This window comes from Rhopalosiphum padi, chromosome 4 (assembly GCF_020882245.1).
Source record: "Rhopalosiphum padi isolate XX-2018 chromosome 4, ASM2088224v1, whole genome shotgun sequence".
NCBI lineage: Eukaryota > Metazoa > Arthropoda > Insecta > Hemiptera > Aphididae > Rhopalosiphum > Rhopalosiphum padi.
The window spans coordinates 39,987,345-40,006,459 of NC_083600.1; the positions used below are offsets into that span (position 1 = coordinate 39,987,345).

The 19,115-nt window shown below is 27.4% G+C and overlaps 2 protein-coding genes and 1 non-coding gene across 3 annotated transcripts; all 3 read right to left on the minus strand.

Moving 5' to 3' along the window:
• Nucleotides 1-1,077: 1,077 nt before the first annotated feature.
• Nucleotides 1,078-6,355, minus strand: LOC132930363 (ATP-binding cassette sub-family B member 10, mitochondrial). Its single transcript, XM_060996195.1, has 10 exons — nucleotides 5,912-6,355; nucleotides 5,643-5,843; nucleotides 4,025-4,227; nucleotides 3,840-3,950; nucleotides 2,695-2,865; nucleotides 2,363-2,594; nucleotides 1,969-2,255; nucleotides 1,645-1,898; nucleotides 1,454-1,563; nucleotides 1,078-1,346 (listed from the first exon to the last, which is right to left on the minus strand). The coding sequence occupies exons 1-10, from the start codon at nucleotides 6,144-6,146 to the stop codon at nucleotides 1,228-1,230; spliced, it is 1,923 nt and encodes a 640-aa protein (XP_060852178.1). The 5' UTR covers nucleotides 6,147-6,355; the 3' UTR covers nucleotides 1,078-1,227.
• Nucleotides 6,356-8,159: 1,804 nt separating this feature from the next.
• Nucleotides 8,160-8,278, minus strand: LOC132931081 (5S ribosomal RNA). The gene has a single exon (XR_009662331.1). It is a non-coding gene; the product is annotated as a 5S ribosomal RNA (ribosomal RNA).
• Nucleotides 8,279-11,329: 3,051 nt separating this feature from the next.
• LOC132930958 (uncharacterized) lies at nucleotides 11,330-18,902 on the minus strand. The gene is made up of 17 exons (XM_060997083.1): nucleotides 18,672-18,902; nucleotides 18,441-18,593; nucleotides 18,152-18,381; nucleotides 17,916-18,046; nucleotides 17,376-17,626; nucleotides 16,960-17,210; nucleotides 16,591-16,861; nucleotides 16,307-16,504; nucleotides 15,940-16,055; nucleotides 15,691-15,882; nucleotides 15,461-15,593; nucleotides 15,264-15,401; nucleotides 14,990-15,138; nucleotides 13,668-13,872; nucleotides 13,480-13,560; nucleotides 12,888-13,043; nucleotides 11,330-12,691 (listed from the first exon to the last, which is right to left on the minus strand). The coding sequence occupies exons 1-17, from the start codon at nucleotides 18,831-18,833 to the stop codon at nucleotides 12,095-12,097; spliced, it is 3,414 nt and encodes a 1,137-aa protein (XP_060853066.1). The 5' UTR covers nucleotides 18,834-18,902; the 3' UTR covers nucleotides 11,330-12,094.
• Nucleotides 18,903-19,115: the final 213 nt, after the last annotated feature.

Consider the following 19,115-nt stretch of genomic DNA (forward strand, 5'->3'; position numbering starts at 1 on the left):
TTATAAAAAAAAATGTAATAAATAAATATTCACAAAATATTTCTCCATATTGTAGCATTTTTTATTATTCTTTTTTATAGTACTTGGCCACGGGCATGGACCCCGAAGCAGGCAAGATGGGGCATTCACCCTCCCCCCCTGAAATTCAAATTGAACGTTGAATATTTTTATTTCTAAACATTTCATCAGTATTTTTACTTTAGTATATGGTATTTAATTTCATATAATTCTAATACATTTTGTAGTTTACAAGGAATAAACTTTTTTAATTTATTTTTTTGGTGTTTGATTTCATTGTGCCTCTCCCTGATAGATTTCCTGCGGGCGCCCATGGCCACGGGGAAGATAAGGGCCCCTAGGCAGCTGCCTAATTTACCTCAGTGGAAGTTTGTCAGTGAATTCAATGTGTTAAAACTATTTATCAAAAGGCCACAATATTTTTTTTATGCAAATTCATTTTGTTACCCAATGTGTACCTAATTAAACAGTGATAATTTATAATGTATTGCCTTCCTAAAAATGTATTTAAAAAAATCAAGTTCTGTTGAGAATGTTTTAGTGATGTACTGATGTAGGTTATCTAACCTGAAAAGCATTATAGTTAACACTCACATTTATATGATAAAAAGTAAAATGTTTGATTTGTCACAAAACAACAAGTCTTTATTGTTAGGATGCAAAAAAAAAAAAATGTTTTTAATTTCTATAAAATATTAGCTCTTACCAACCCCACGGGTATATCAGATAATCAATATCTAATAATTTATTTATTTTTTATTAACAGCTACCGAAATGTGTTAAAAAAAAAAGTTCATTGAATTTGCCATTCATTGCTAAAAAATATGCATATTATTTTTCCATTAAATTCATAAAATTTAAAAAAATTTAGTTTTATATGAGTACGTTAATTTTGGACACATACTTGTGTTCTGGTATTCATGTATAATACACATTGTATATTATTATAAAAATAGAATGTTTTAAATTTATTGATAGAAGTCATTTTTCAAATTGTATACTAATTAAAAAGATTCAGTTCATAACATAATTATATACTTTAATAAAAGACAACATGCATAATAAATTAAAATGTGTAATTATTATCATCATTATTTTTTTGTACACACACACATATATATATAATATAACAAGAATAACAATAATGTGTTGAACACTTATAATACACCTTAATACCATATATTAGTTTACATTTGTAGTATATCAATATTAACTTGTCAATACTTGATTTTTGTTGAGTTTTCTAAATAAACCATTTTCTATACACATAAGTTCATCATAAGAACCTAATTCAACTATTTTTCCATTGAATATTACAGCCAATTTATCTAAAATTAATGAAAATGAAATATCAATTGAATTTATAACTTAATAAATAACTCTACAGTTGTGTTTAAACATTAACATTATAATCATGTATTAAGACGTATATTACCTGCATTTTTAATAGTAGATAACCTATGTGCAATTGTCAATACAGTTCTTCCTTTTGAAACTCTCTGCAACGCTTCTTGAATTAACTTTTCACTCTCTGCATCTAATGCACTGAATTCATTTTATAAATTAATTAAAATAAAAAAATTATAAATCTCTTATAACTTTAAAATCAATGACAATAATAATTACCTTGTAGCTTCATCTAATAATAAGATTTTAGGATTTTTTAGTAATGCTCTAGCAATAGCTATCCTTTGTTTTTGGCCACCTGACAATAGAACACCACGTTCTCCAACAACTGTATCAAATTTTTCTGGAAATGTTTTCACGATAAAATCATAAGCATTTGCTTCTTTAGCAGCATCAATAATTTCATTATCTGTAACACTTTCACGGCCATATGCAATATTTTCTCTAACAGTCCCAGAAAATAAAATCGGCTCCTATAAATAATAATAATTTATAAATATAAGTAGTAGTATTAAGACTTTCAGAGAAACCATTGTAACTTACTTGACTAACTACTCCAATATGACTATGTAACCAAATTGGATCATACATTTTTAAATCTGTTTTGTCTAAACACACCTGACCACTTTGCGGATCATAAAGTCTTAATAATAAATGACCTAATGTACTTTTACCACTACCACTATGGCCAACTAATGCATATATCATACCACTGGGTATTTCTAAGTTCAATCCATTAAGAATAGGTGCGTCTGGTCGATTTGGATAATTAAATACAATATTCTGGAAACTTATATCACCTTTAGGATCAGTCAATGGTTTTAGCCCACCTGTAATATCAATGTTTTTATGTATAAACTATGAATGTATATTAACATTTAACATTTAATGTATAATATATATTTAAGTTAGTAATACTTAAAATTAAAAAAATTACCAGAAATAGGTATTGATGGTTTACGATCAATAATTTCCCATATTCTTGATGATGCACCCAAACCTCTATTAATATCAGAATAGAATGTTGATAAACCACCAATAGACACTCCCGTATAAGCGGCATATAATAAAAATGAGCTCAATTCTCCAACACTAATAGCTTGTTCACTGACCAACAATCCACCACTGTACAACACAGATATAATTATGAAGTTACCGGCAAATCCTGTCTAACAAACAATTAATTCAATGAACATTTAGTATGGTACAATAATGATAGATTATAAAATATGAATAAGTATTAAAACAATGATTCGAAGTTAAACTTACCATCCCAAAAAACAACCCTCTCATGAATGATTCTTTAATAGAAAGCTGCAATACTTCATTCATTTTTTTTTCATACAAAAACATTTCTTTTTTTTCTTGGCTGAATGCTTTTACAGTTCTGATATTTGATATTTTCTCTTCAGCAACTTGATTTGTAACAGCTAATGAATCCTAAATTGTCAATACTCTTTAATTGTCTACTTAATAAATACTAAATAGTAAAATATTACTAGAATAATAAATATAAATATAGTATACAGTGTCATTACAAGAATGTACTTGTTTTTAGTTAAGAAACTATTAAAATTGAATAATATTATTATTATTAAAATATTATATGAACTGAAAACTAAGGTTATAAGATTTATTAGTATGTCAGCTAGACATATTTCATTATTTAAGCTATGAATAGACACTTGACATTTTTTAATTTAAATTTATTTTTCTTTATAAATAGTAAAATACATGTTGTACAAATAATATATTTAGTAAAACTTTGAAATTTTGACAAAATTAAATATTTAAATGAAAATTAATGGTTATTCCTCAATCAATACAAGTAATTTTATTGTGATTCAAAAAAATAAATAATTACAAGGATTTTAAACTATTTCTTTGTTTCACTTTAATATATATTATTATTTTCTAAACACATTTTAAAAATATTCAGACTAACTTTATTGCATATTATGTATTGATATGAAAGTAATATACTAATATGCAATATTTTTGGAAGACATTAGTTTAACCCATTGGTCTAATACAGGAATGAGCAACTCAAAGTTACTAAAAGGTAAATTTTTAGAACTTTAAAATAAAGCAAGCATCATCTAAAGCAGTGGTCGGCAACCTTTTTGGACTTTCGGGCCACATTCAAAAATTAAAGAGTTTGCGGACCAGATAAAAATATAAATTTTACACTCTTAAATTATTTACTATGAAAAAAAAAAATATTGTCTAAAACTTTGAAATAATGAAATTAATAAAAAAAAATGTTGTAGTTCTAAAATTTAAAGTGGGCCGTATACAATAATGGCGTGGGCTGAATGCAGCCCACAGGCCGCCGGTTACCGACCACTGATCTAAAGCTAAGTTATAATATAAAAATATAAAAAAAGAAAAATGTTTTGTATCATAATATATACCTGTACAGATCGTGTAATTTTTCGTACAAAACGTCCATATATCACAGCCAATGCAGCAATTGGAGGCACTATGGATAAGCCAACCAAAGCTAATTTTGGAGATACAAAAAACTAAATACACAGTATACATAAAACATTATTTGTAACACTAAAGAATTAAGTAATTAGTAAAAAATTGAAATTACCATAAAAGAAACACCACTGGCAACCATTATGGTAGAACGTAGTCCATCAGAAATATTTGTAGTGATGGTTTGGCTTACTAGTAAACAATCAGATGATAGTCGATTAATAAGTTCTCCGGTTCTATGACGATCAAAGTATGCAGTTTCTTGTGACAAAAGGGATTTAAATAATAATTCTCGAAGTGTTTTTGTTATTTTGTAACCTTATAAATAAAATGAATACAATTAATAATAAAAATAAAATAAATAGATAACATTTAGTGTAAAAGCAAATTCATAAGTACATAAAATCAATAGAAAACTAAATTGAAATTTGTTTTTTCTTTTTTAATTTAAATTTATTATAATTACCTATTATTAATTACCCATGTAAAACACATATATTTAATTTAACTGTAATGGTACAAAATCATATTTTAAGGCTCCAAGCTCACAATTAAAAATGAATGTATAATTTTTACATTAAAATTATTTGGCATTGGTAAAGTGTGTGATCTACTGGTAATTTAGAGGTTTAATGTGTGATCTACTGAGAAAACAGTAGATAACTAGTTAAATAAAAATAATATGTAATAATATGTAATTCAATTAAAAAAATAACTGTATTTAATACATAAAAGTTTTTTGTGTCTACAAAACAAATGATACAATTAGTATTAGTCAAAATATATAAATTATGTTTAAAATATGATAATTGTTACAATTTTAAAACATAATAAACTTTTTTTATATCTTCCAAAAAATGAATAAATAAATTATTCCGATTCGTTATTGAGCAGTACCAACATTCAATTAAATGACGTGGTAATAGATTTTCATTAGTTCCATACATTTTTCATTTTGAATTTTAATATTGACCATAAACATTTTATTGTTTGTGTATTAGCCCCATTTACAGGATTCACAACATTTTTAGAATGATTGACAATTAAATGATTATAGCCAATATCATTTAGACTGGAGTATGATTTCCATTCATCAGACACTATGGTAGTCCCCGGCAAAACTTCTCTTTGTATGATTAGAATTAATTTATTTTTATCTTTTCGTTCAACAATAAAAAATCTGCGTTCCAATACATCACCATTTTTCCAGCATAAACCAAACACCCAAGGACCTTATCACCATGTACTTAGTCACAAAAGGCATATTATACGTTACCTATTAATTAGTAGATCACGGCGGACCCGGTAGATCACACTGTTTACCAATGCCAATTATTCAAATAATATTTGTACATTCCTATGAAAAATAAGACTATGTTTTTGGATAGAAGACTGGTAAGTACCAGTAGAATATTATCTATTAATTAGACACCTACTTAACCTAATTTATATAATGTAAGGAAGTGAAATTTAAGAAAAAATAGTATGATTGAAATGGGAGTTAAAGGTGTTCTCTAGGGCCCTAAGTATACATTAGTACAGCTAATATTTATTTTAAAATATATATATAATTATCTACCTTAAATTTAAAGTATATTAATATATTATAACCATTTAAAATTAATATTACATACACAAAATTGTTAGAAAAACAAATGTTGTTATATATTTAAACTGTAGTATTATAGATTATTAAAATATATGCAAAGAAAATAATTGTTCAATATAGTTACCAGATGTATTCATTAAATATATGCGTCCAAAATTGCAAGCAGCTCCAATTACAAATATAGGTAACAGTATAGTACATATTGTAATCAATTTAGATTGAGCTTCTGTGATATCAGATTTATAAATTATATCAACAATCCGTCCAAAGGAAAATGGAATTGCCATCGTAACTGCACTAGATACTAATAAAAAACATACAGCACCTGAAAAAGAAATAAGAAAAAAAAAGTCAACAATAGAAACTAATCGATTTCTACCATATTTCACTTGCATATGAGCTTATTTTTTTCTGGTTTAGCAAGCGAATACAATCTCAGAACCTTGGATTCAGAAAATAATTTCTTTGATTCCTTCGTTGTACTTTTTGTGCTCATCCATCGTACAGTTTCATTATATAAAGGCTTTCGTGCCCTACAACGAGGGATTTGGACTGTAAAATTGAGTTGATAATGAATGGGCAATTTAAATTTTGTACACAAGCTGTAACGCAATAGGCCAAACGTCATATTGCACAGTAATTCAACTACTGTAAGTAGTTATTGTAAGTAACAAAATTTTATAAAATATGTGTAATGCAATAAATCTAAATACTTAAGCAACTATATATATATATATATATGTCATTAATAATAATTTTATAATTAATTAAAAATGTAATACTAATAAAATATGAAATAAAAACATATTAACTATTAACTAATAACAGTAATAAATATAATAATAACATTGTAATATTATATTTAATCTATTCCGTGATAATAGTCACTAGTGATTAGTAAAATTGTACTCGGAGTTGTAGACCGATAACTGATAATAAACTATGATAACGTTAAGAAACGGTCACAGAATATTCTGTGAAACGGTTGTCAATATATTATATCTACATTTCAGTAATTTACTAATTTAGTGTCAGACTTGTTAGTACTCTGCAGTAGTGTCACCAAAATCTAAAAGGCGACTGAGTCTGTCTAACGAGTGTTGACGGATAACTAGCAACTAATTGAATTACTTATACCTTTATTATTTATTAATCTATTCTACACTTCTGCAGTTTACTTATGTATTTTGTTGTCATTATTCTGTACAGGTACAGTACTATAGTGCCCTATGGGTAAGTTCTGGCCACGAATTAAGATATATTTTAATTCGTGGTTCTAGCACACCAAGTTTAAGAGCTTTTACTACCCAAAACCCGGTAAAAATGTTAAATGTTTTTGAACGATAAAGTTTAATACTTAATCGTTAATCTACCGAAATCTAGTCACAACTAAAAAGTTAAACTCGGTAATACTTCGGTATTAACTTCGGTAACTCTGAACAGTCTGAACTCACCGGTTTCTACTTTCTATCCAGACCTGATTCCGTATCGTGTTAGTTAAAAAAAATAAAAAGTATCCATTGACTATTTCACGAATAAAAAACATCCAGATTATCATATTTTAAACATACGAGTCATATAGGTACTGATCATATAGCACATGTAAACTCCGCTAGAAAAAAAAACAGGTAAAATTGGGTTCATATTATAGGTGTTAAGACTTTTATGGAAAATTCTAAATGCATGTAAATCCATAATTTTAAAAACATACATTTAAAAATATAAAAAGATACATTATTAAATTTTATTAAATGTTTTCTATTTGTAAGTATATGCAATATTTAAATAAAACAGTAATTAAAAATTGAATTGTTTTGTAGTTATATAATCTTATATAAATAGTGCTAAAAATCACCTATTGATTAGTCTGTATACAGTATTTGCACAAAGTATTTCATCAAATAAATTAAATTATAATTTAACATATACCGATGTTATTTGAGGTTATTCTAAAAATAATTGAATATTTGTATTATTTTCAACATATTATTTTGTCACGTTAAGCAGTGACTGATCTACATTTAATCAATTATGTACCTATCTAGATTAGAGAATGTAAAATAATTAATTTAACATATACTAGCTCTTCACACATTGTGTTTTGAAATAAAACCTCTATGACTTTGAACTTTAACTTTTGAAGTGTTCATATTAATTTATTAATTTTAATTAAGCAATTAAATTAATATTCGTTCTACATTAACGAAACAATTAAAGTGATAGTTCCAAACTGCTTTGTATAACATTGCACATTTGCACAATTATAATGGAATGTATTTGATTATTATATAGGTATATTCTCACGACTCACCACAAATGTTTCACATTTATACCGCTATTTTTAAAATTTAAAATTTAATTTTATAAGAAATTAATATAATGTATGCCTGTTATACTTTCTTTCGGACCGTCCTGTAGCCATCCTCAAGGACCACGAGTAAACTCGTTGTCATGTTAACCAAAATAATGATAAATCGGTTAATAAATATTTATTTCGTTTTTTTCCGACGACTGAAAAAATTGATATTGTTTGATTTAAAAATTAAAAAATAAACAATTTATCAATGGTAAAAGTTTTTTAGTAATGAAATTCAAAAATTATATTAATATTGATTTATAATTTATAAGTAGTAGCAAAAAATGCCAACGGCACGTAGTGTTCCCAAGCGGTCACCCATCCAAGTACTAACTACGCCCGACGTTGCTTAACTTCAGTGATCGGACGAGAACTGATGTATTCAACGTGGTATGGTCGTTGGCGATTAAAATAATAGTTATTAAAATAAATCAACAAAAAAAAATATTGTTCAAAAAAATTTTTATGATCACGTGGTAAACATCAATGGTATTTTTTTCGCTTTAATTTCGAAACCTAACATTTTCTAACCGAGAAACCACTTATTCAAGCTATAGGTACAAGGTACATTTAAAATTCGATAAAACTTTGTTTGAGCTACTGCCATTTTGAACAGTTTGAACGACATTTGTTACAATAATAAAATTACCGTTGGCCTACAACAGAAGAAAATATTGTTTTTGTTTTTCGTATTATTGATAATAACATTATATTATACACATTTGATAGTTCTTTTTACAATTATTATTTTGAATATTACACTTCAATGCGATGAATCTGATGTCGATTATGCAATGCCTGATGCATAGGCAAACTCGTCTACACACAAGATAAATAAAATACATAGTGTATTAAATTTCAGGCGAGAATGATTAATCGTTGATTTTATTATTTCATACTCGTAAAATTGTATGTAGTATTAATAATAAAAAGTATTATACAGTAAATTAATAAATTTTGTTGAGCGCGATACTTATGATTTATAACTAGGGCCTGGATTTAATGCTCTTAAAACTATCATAAATAATCAAAAACGCCCTAAATTATTGTCTTTAGATCATAATAATAATACACTAAAGAATTGATAAACAATTTTTAATTATTGATTTTACTCCAAAAATGTTTTTAATACTTAATATTTCATAATAAAAAAATAAAAATGATCCGAAAATCGGGGATAATTTTCACAAACGAATAACATCCCTTTAGGGCTAATTCCAAGTAACATACAAATATATAAAATTATAAAATTAAGATTATATTAAATTTTGCTATTTATTTATTTCTAATCAAACCTGTTAAATGATTCGCACTGTATTAAACCTAGTAAAATTTCTTGAGATAATATTCTTAATATTTTGAATTAGGTACTTCATTTTGTACTAAAAACTCAAAAAAATGTATAAATTATCAAACTGACTTAAAAATATAAAATAAATGTTTAAATTTTGATATATCTGTTACTTACTTGAATAGAATCTAACTTGAAAAATATATTGTTCTATACATCGCATCCTCTAGAAAAACACTACATATTACATTAAATCCTAGCCTCTAATTACTATAAACTAACAATATATGAAATGATAATTTTATACTAATTTTAGCAGAAATATACAAATCATATAATATGTACGCATGTGTACAAGTACAATAAATAAATGGATTATACATGAATTTTATATAATATATTATGTACAATAAATCCATTCATTTATCTAAAAACTTGATTAATTTGGTTCCTAAATTTTTTATTGTCAATCAAGAAAATTAAAACCAAATTATAATTATTATTAACTATCAAAAAAATAGTTTAATTGTTTTAAATAGGTGCTAAAACAAAAGTATTATTTTCCTTTAGTTTTCATTGTAATATGCTAATTATTAATGGGCTATAAATTGTAATTAATTTTTCTGATGTTTTTAATTAAATAGTTTCATTAAAATGTATTCATTTATTCGGTATTAAGTCGTTGATGTATTTTTTTATCAGTCAAATTCAATTATTTCAATTTACATAAACATTTAATGATACGGACGAATGGTTTGATTTAAATTTTGCTCATTAATTACTATACTCTTTAAAGTTTAAACATAATAGAATAAACCATTTTATCATTTATAAAAATATCGACAACGGACACAATAATATTGTTACTATACATTTTTGACGCATATTTAATTATTGTTTTCCTTCACGATCATAATTTGCAGTTATAATTACGTTCAAGTTTTACGTAGTGCGGTATTTATCTACATATCATTTATATTATAAGAATTGAATGAATAAGTAATATAGAATCTTTTAAATGTTGTGTGACAAAATAAAATAAATAAATAATAATGTATGTATAATATTGTATATATTATAACTATAACTTTTGGAACAAATGAAAAGCATCATTTTTGACATATTTTTGAATACCTAGCTCCTTTTAACTTTTTCAAAACAATTCTTGTTTTTTTTTTTAGTGAAAGTTTGAAATACCATTTAAACGATAAAAATGTTTGTACTTGGTGATTCTAATAAAAGGTTAATTTAACATTAGTTACATAAGAACTGGTTTGGGATTTTCAATTTTGATTTCAATAAACGGTTGATTCTATAAACAATGATTAATTGATAAATTCAATGATCATATTAAGCGGAACTCACTGTCTATTAAATTTAATATTTTTTGTTAAAATTTTTTTTAAATCTTGATTTAAATTTAAGATGACATTTTTCTTACTATAAATTTACTATAAAATGGTCTTTGATTTTTCATTGTTTTCAAATTAAAATTAATACTTTACAGCTGCTGCGCTACTTGTCCTGAAAAAGTGCACCACGATCTTATTTTTAATCAATGTAAGTATTGATTTCAAATAAGATCGCATTCATATTTGATGTTTTATAAATGAAAATAATTTAACATATTATATTATTTATCATATTGTAATATATTTTAATCAAGTACAGATACGATATTGTATATTGTATTATTTTTTTATTTTATTTACAACAATCGTTATTATTCATACTAGCTATAACATACATTCATTACTATTCTTATAACCAATAATTTCACTGATTTCTGATCGTATCAGATTCTAAAACAATACAATTCTTTTGTAAAAATATTATGGCGTATTATGATGTTTTTAAAAAGTTATAAAGTTTACCGTTTTAGTTTTTTTTCATAAATTATAAAATATACCAAGTAATAATAATACATTTTTGATTGATTGTTTTTTTTTTTGTTACTTTTTATTACTTTTGCGTTTAATTCTGAAAGCATTAAAATATTATTCTAGGAAAATATTATAATTTTGATAAATATAGAACATCGATTTTAAGATGAAAGAAATTTTTTTGACATGTTGACAAGATTTATTAACTAATTTAGTAAAATCTATATAACGACTACATATCATTAAGTATATTTGAAAAATTTTAATATAATTATTTTGGCAACGTTTTAGTATAATATTATACATTACTACATGAGTATATGTGTATAATAGTGTAACTTGGTACATAATCTATTACGATTACTAATAACAAAAAAGTTGTTTATAATAATGATGGGAAATTGGAACATATTAATTTATGTGTCTCCCTCCCCTCACCACCATTGGTAAATATTTAAACATTTATTTTTTTAGTAAATATCTAGCATGTCATTAACACGTATTTACATCACGTGCTACGAATTTTATTTATCATTATAATGATGACCCTGTTAGACGAAATTTAACCAAATCCCATAAATTAATTAGGTATACAAATATTATTGAAGGCATATTGTGTATGCCGAATGGAGATTTTATTTAAATGTTTTTAATCTAAACCACTGTAAAGCTGGATATTAATACGAATTAATAAGCTCAATTTAGCTAATTTTTATTTATGTACTTACATATTTTTTAATTTTTTCTATTAGTTATAATAAATTTAAAAAATAATGAAGTTAACTAAATTAAAAATTATAATTTACGAACGCTGAATAATATTTATAAAATTATAAATTAAAATATGACGTTTTAACCTGCAGGATAAGTTTTTATCAGTGTTTTAATCAATTCCTATACTTGGGTTATTAGGCTATATCACTTCACTCAATAACAATTTATAATAATACATTCGATAAACAATACACCGCGTAAATGCGTAATATGAATATTATTATAATATTGTACGACACTAATAAAAACAGTAATAATAATCACGATAAACTCTAAGAGTCAGTTTCATCCACGTCTACAAAACCAAACACGTAGAACTGTCGGAGCACCGAATGTCCTACGTGCACGTTGAACTTTGCTGCGTGGACGCGACGCTTGGAAACAATCAAGGCGGTGGCCGTTCGACCCAGTTCGGCTGACTCCGTCCCAAAACCGTAGTCAGGTGATTTTAACGCTTCCTCCTCCGCTCCGTCAGGAGATCTTAAAATCTCTTCGGTGCTCCCGAAAGGTGACTCTAACGACTCTTCATCGTCACTGTCGCCGTCGCCGTCTTCGTCTGGTTGTCGGTTGAGCCGAGGAAGCGTTAAAGTCACCTGAATGTAACGTGACCCTTTCGGGTCTAAATGAAACCACAGTGGCCTACCACCGTTTCCTAGGTCAAACGCACTTTCTTTAACAGATTCTACGGTCCATGAATTTCCTTCGAACTGCGATTCCATCGCCACACGCCGCTTCGGGTCTGCCAGCTCCGCTACACGGAGCTTTTCGACAAACTCGTATGTCTCGTCATTGGTCATCGGCTCCAACCGCTCCCTCGTCCATTCCATTTGCACGTTGAATCGTACGTTCGCCCCACTGGTGTTCGTCACCTATACGTATATGTATGTATAATTATAATTATCAAAGTATTGGTTGAAAATATGGAATTTGAATGTGTAAGAATATTAATTAAAGACAGCCCAAATCAGTATATAGCGTACGCACGATTTCAGTTTGGTTAGGGTTCTCACTATAGATTGATCATAAACTCAATGATATTGATGCACACAAACCAACAATAATTACTCGGAAAATAAGCGCTTTTTTCGCTTGTTTGTGCGTAGTTTGTATGACGTTGAACATGTCATCGGGCGTGATTGTACACGACGGTCCGAGACCACTACCGGATACCATGACATGTAGCCGCATCGCTTCAGAACTCAACTCTAACATTTCATTTACCTTTTAGCAAATACAAAATTATGAAATAAGTACACGTGAAATGGAAAGGATTTTCGGGTCATATGTGCGTGATGCATAAACGTTTTAGTATTATAATAATATTATATACAGAGTGTATTAATAAGAAGGTTTGAAGATATTTTTACATTTGAGTATGTTAATAGTATTTTCGTGATACTGAATATTTGACAATTGGACCATAGAATATTTCCTGGTGATAATTATACGGTTTTATTTCTTTTATTGTTATACGGTTTTATACAGTTTTATCTGCACAATATGATATCATAATCATCATCGCGGCTTTATGGACTGTGGCATCAGCTATAATACATATAGCCACCTCCAGACATTATGATATTATTATGCAATTAAAATTGTATAAATGTATTTCTGTTAACATAATATTATACAGAGCAGCATTAAAGTCACTCACCGTCGCCTCGTGTTCGGGTATGAATGAAATGTTGATCGGCAACGTGCGGTTGGGATATAATAACTGTTCACCGTTCAGAGCCTAATGGGATAACAAGAGAAATAAACATTATCGCCCGTCCGTCAATTTCATAACATATAAAATGACACATTGACATTGTTATTATAATAATAATAATTTAATATTACAAATGCGCAGAAAAAAGGTCCGACAGGGTTTGGCAGCGAAACTTTCAACGGTACCGGACGTGTTGTTGGGTTACATACAAACAGCCATTCGTCGTGACGAACGTCCATGGTCCGTTTGCCAAATTCTATTCGATCGCTAAACAAGATTATGTTCGGTTTTGTTGTCGGACACATGAGACTCAGCTTCAACGATTCCGTGCAGAATCTATTATTAATTATAAATATCATTTATTAATATCATTCTGCGATTCTAATATTATATGTGCATAAATTGCCTGCAATGGCAAATATTACAATTTGTGGAAAGATAAACTTGGAACGAATGAACTTTTGGATAATAATATTTAAAAAATTCACTATTTGTTATTTTAAATTCGAGTTCTGAACTGTACAACAGCAACTATTTGAGACACGCGATAGTCAGACTCACATTATTACTGCAGTTTATAATAATTTATTTATTATTTTATTACACAATCCAGACAATCGGTCCACTTGTATAGGTATTTCAAATTTATTAGCAATTTTCTTATTCAATTTTTATGTTTGAAAAAATATTTTTTATACAGTTTGAAAATTATCTATTTTTTATAACAATACGTTAGTTTTCAAAGAAAAATTTTCTTTTTTCTTTTATTTTATTAAATACCTTATTAATATATTAATTTTTTTGATTACAACTTATACTTGTCTAAAAATATGGATTTATAAGTATTTAATAAATATTATTTTATATTTAAAGTAGATTATTATAGTATAATGGCAAAAGGTGCCCGTAATGTTATGGTGTACCTATTACTTCACTTATCTAAATTTAAAATACTATTATAGTTCAATGTCCAATATTAGAATATCACTAAAATTAAAAACAAAAATCGTTTTAATTATGAGTTAAAAAAAAAATTAAAAATACAAGTAAAAAAATTAATATTTTTGTAAAAATGTAATATAAAATAGTTTCCCAAGAAAAGATTATTTTTATTGACAATTATGAATCGTACGCAAAAAAATATCATAAATTATAATGACTTTGACGTATTCTACTCATTTTGTCTAAGTATAATATGATTAGTGATACCTAATCAATAATAATCAATATTATAACATCCATTTATTATTATTTTAAATGACTTGTTTCCTACAACGTTTATTTATTTTTAATTAAAAAAAAAAAAGATTTAACTATAGGTACAATATAGGTATTTACGAAACAGACTACAGGGTAACAGGTAACATTATAATAGAATACTATAATATTAGGTGTTAAATTAACACTGTTAATAAATATTTATCAGTTATTTAAATTTTTGATATTACAATACCCAAAATATTCTTTTGATTTTTGATTAGTGAATTGTATAAAACACGCAGCAGAAATGATTTTCATTGTATCAAACATCAAAGAATAAAATGTTTTGTTGGTTTCGAATACTTTTATTTGCTTATGAAAAAATGGTTTATTCGAGTAAACCTGCAGTTGAATATAGCAATAATTATTACATTTATTTCTAATGATACTGCAAAAGTGTATAATATTATACATTACTATAATATAATATTATTTAAGAATAAAAAATTTCCAATATTTATACTAACTTTATTTATGAAAGAATTTGTATCCCTTAAAATTTGATCGACCTTGAATTTTATTACTTCAGAATTGAGACATTCTTCATAAACACTTTGGACCTCATCATCAAGTTTTGGTCGAAATAACACATTAATAGTAATCACCTAAATATAAAATAGTAATCGTCATAAAAATAAAAGTAAATGTTTTTAAATTTATTAACTTCATTTGAATGTAGTATTCCGTTCCTTGGCTTAAATTCTACCGTAGAATCATTGGAGATAAACTCAAATCTAATTTTGAAATCCGGTAATGAATTTATGTTGCGCTCGGTTATAGATGTCAAATTCGATGCTCTTAAATTTTGTTATAATTATAAATCTTAACATTAATTTCTATGTATTATTAATATTATAAACGTGAAAAATAGATACATAATATGCAATTAATTACCTCAAATCAATTTTGAATACCGAATAAGACATGAAATGAGTTTTTCCAAATATAATTTTTTGGACGGAAAGTTCTACAGGTATATCATGAATTTTTGCATGGCATCTTAAAGTAGCCTCTTTAAGGATAGCATTTCTGTCGTCGAATAAATATACTTCAACTTCGTCTTTTAATATTGCAGAAAAGTGAATCCTATTTCGTATCAATTTGAGTCAATTGTTGAAAATCAATACAGTTAAAATTATTAACTTATCTGCTCCGTGATTTAATTCTTTTATTTGGTTTTCGCTGACTGCTGGCTTTTGATCTATAATAACTGTATTTGATATTTGTTCATCTACTGTTTCATTAACTGTTTCATCGATCTAAAAAAAAAATATGTATAAAATGAATTTCGAATTTTTTGACCACTTGCAAATTTAACAAGCAACAATTTGGCTAATTCGCTATTTACCAACTACAGTCAATAATATTGCCAGACTCAATTTATTATAAATAATTGTTAATTATAAAATTAATATTATTTCCACAGATACTTAAGTAATATTTTCATTCAATGTATACACATATGAATAATACACATATTATAATATTATGCTGTGCTCGATCGGTTTACTTGTGCGATTTCATCGTTTTGAAAAGGACATATTTCTGCATTTACACCGGTAACTGTATTGCATGTCAATACGAAATCATCGTTGTACGCATGGACGTTTTGTGGTAAGTCGCTGGCACTGGGGCTATAATGCAAGTGTAGACAAATTTTCTCGCCGGAAAATATAGTACCAAATGCATTCGGATGTACTGAAACTCTCTGAAAAATTATTAAAACGATTTAAATGTTGTTCACCGTTTTTTTGTGATTATTTTTTTCTTTGTTAACGTTATACACATAATTACTTCTGGTAGTTTCAAGAATCCGTAATCCATCTTGGTCCTAGAATGGTTGGTCAACATGACACTCCGAACGACGGTTTCCGTCGTGTTGACCGTACCGAAATCCAACGTGTCGGGTGTTAGTTTCAGGCCGAATGGCGTGGTCACCACCGCCAAGACGCGTACCTCCTGACATTTTTTACTGTTTGACGGATAAACTCGAACCGGGAAATTTAGAACACCGCTTTTTGCGTCAAAATATAATTTGCATTCGTTTGGAAGCAAGATTTCGTACCTTAAAATGATAGTATTCGCCAACTTTGTAAGTATAACCACACGAGTTTCGTGTTTAGGTACAATAAATTATAATTATATTAAATATTATATAGGCACTTAAAACGCAGCCGAATGAAAATTTCCAGCGAAGACCCAGCTCTGAGGTATCCTTTCGAATGACTGAGCTCCGCGTGTTTGAACACTTCCCGTGGTAGTCTAATTTCGTACGGCACTACTACCCTGCTGGTGTTGTGCAATTGAAAGCTGACCATCTTCGTGGAACTTGTTAAGTAGCACAGCCCGGCATCGATCACGCTGGGATCTACGACGATTTGATGATCGATGACCCGTCCGATAACATTTACCTTCTAAAATGAAAACGAGAAAAAACTATAACCCGTTAATATGCAACGTCGTCTGTATAATATTGTATGCGATACGTCCAATTTCTAGACGGCGTTTAACGTCAGGCTATGACGTAACCCACAGTGGCAACGTTCGTCGAAGGTAATTAAATGTATCCTGTTAGGTACCTGATTTGGAATCGAATATTCTGAGTTATCAAATTCTATTATATAACATTCGGTGATCGACGAATGGGCCAAATGTTGGTTAAATATAACCGGAACTTTTACGGATTTTTTCGCTGGTAATAACACGTTAATATGATGTCTCCACATAAAGTAACTGAACATCTTATGTATAATATAATCGATAATAAGACCGGGTTTTATGCCGTCATCGTCCGTTTCCGTTTCATTTAAGTCATAACTTGATGAGTAACCTGAACAAAAAAATAATTTAAAATTCTAAATTAGTCATGTATTATACAACAATATGATAATGCAAAGAGCAAATATAAATAATAATCAATGTCAATATTCATCGGCTAAATATACTAAATATGTGTACCTAATTCAATTGTTTTTATTTTCAATAATTAGTTTTAACTATAAATATTATTTTAATTAAGTAAATTTTGAGTATCGCAATAAATTGTTTTGAGAAATATTATTGATTAATAATTTTATCATCATTATTATAGTAATATATATATATATATATATATTTACTGGAGTTTTGTTTTTTCAGATACTCCGTCTCCGTAAGTACGCTAAAAACACAATCGGCATAACCGTTATTTTTCATGATTAAATATTGTTTAGAGTTACAATTTTCATTTGAGTTGCGTGTAACCGGAAATCTGAAACGATTTTAAATATTAAAATAGTACACGCAGTTGGCAATTTATATATTATTATGACGTATCGATGACGTGCATATTATAATATAGACAATATTTTCGTACGTTATCGTTTTGGTAACCAATTCCGGTTCCGGTTTAATCATGCAAAACTTTACTGGAATATTCAACACGTATTTTAAATCCGGTTGATTATTTGTCACAGTTTCAAACACTAGCTTTATTCCATATAAACTCAGATAGGTTTTGAAATCGGGCAATACCGTCGGTTTAAATATTACCGAGTAAACGATCGTTGTAGCAGGCTGCACACGACACCAAGTGACTGGTATTACCTAACCAACAAATAAACAATTTCATTTTGGCCATTTCAACTAAATTAAAGTTATTATACTTTTATGATATTCATATTATCTCGAAGTACCGAGTTTGGATCAAACAAATGGCTATAGAGACACAATACGGTGGTTTTACTACGATTAGTAACTTTTATCTGTTGTTCCAAAATACTAACTTCCATCATGTCGTTTGAATACCTTCTCAAAACCTTTAATCATTTTATATCCGCAGAAAATAAATACATTTCTAATTTAAAATATCTTTATGTTATATATGTATGACTAACCCTAAATTCGATAATATTTGGACTGAATTTTAATCTAGTTTCCACATTTGAAATTGTCTCAAAAACATGCTCGTTCATAGAGCAATCATCTACATTTATCGTATTGTCATCTATATGTTCTAACGTGGGTTTTATCTGAATATGTATCATACATTTATACATGTATTATAAAATTGTACTTAAAAAAATAATTCAATTAATTATAAAAAGTATGTAGATGATGTTTTGTTTTGTATTCATACAGAGTGATTCTTTAATATTGAATACTCATTATTTCATCAAGTATTGACTTTTTTCAAAATTTGTTGTTTCATGCTTTTCTCAAACTGTAATTTTTTTAATTTTTTTCACCCTTCTACTTAATAGTGAAACCACAATCAACTTTTGATTTTCAAATGGCAACCTATAGTAAAAATTTACTAAATTAATAAGACTATATTTTGT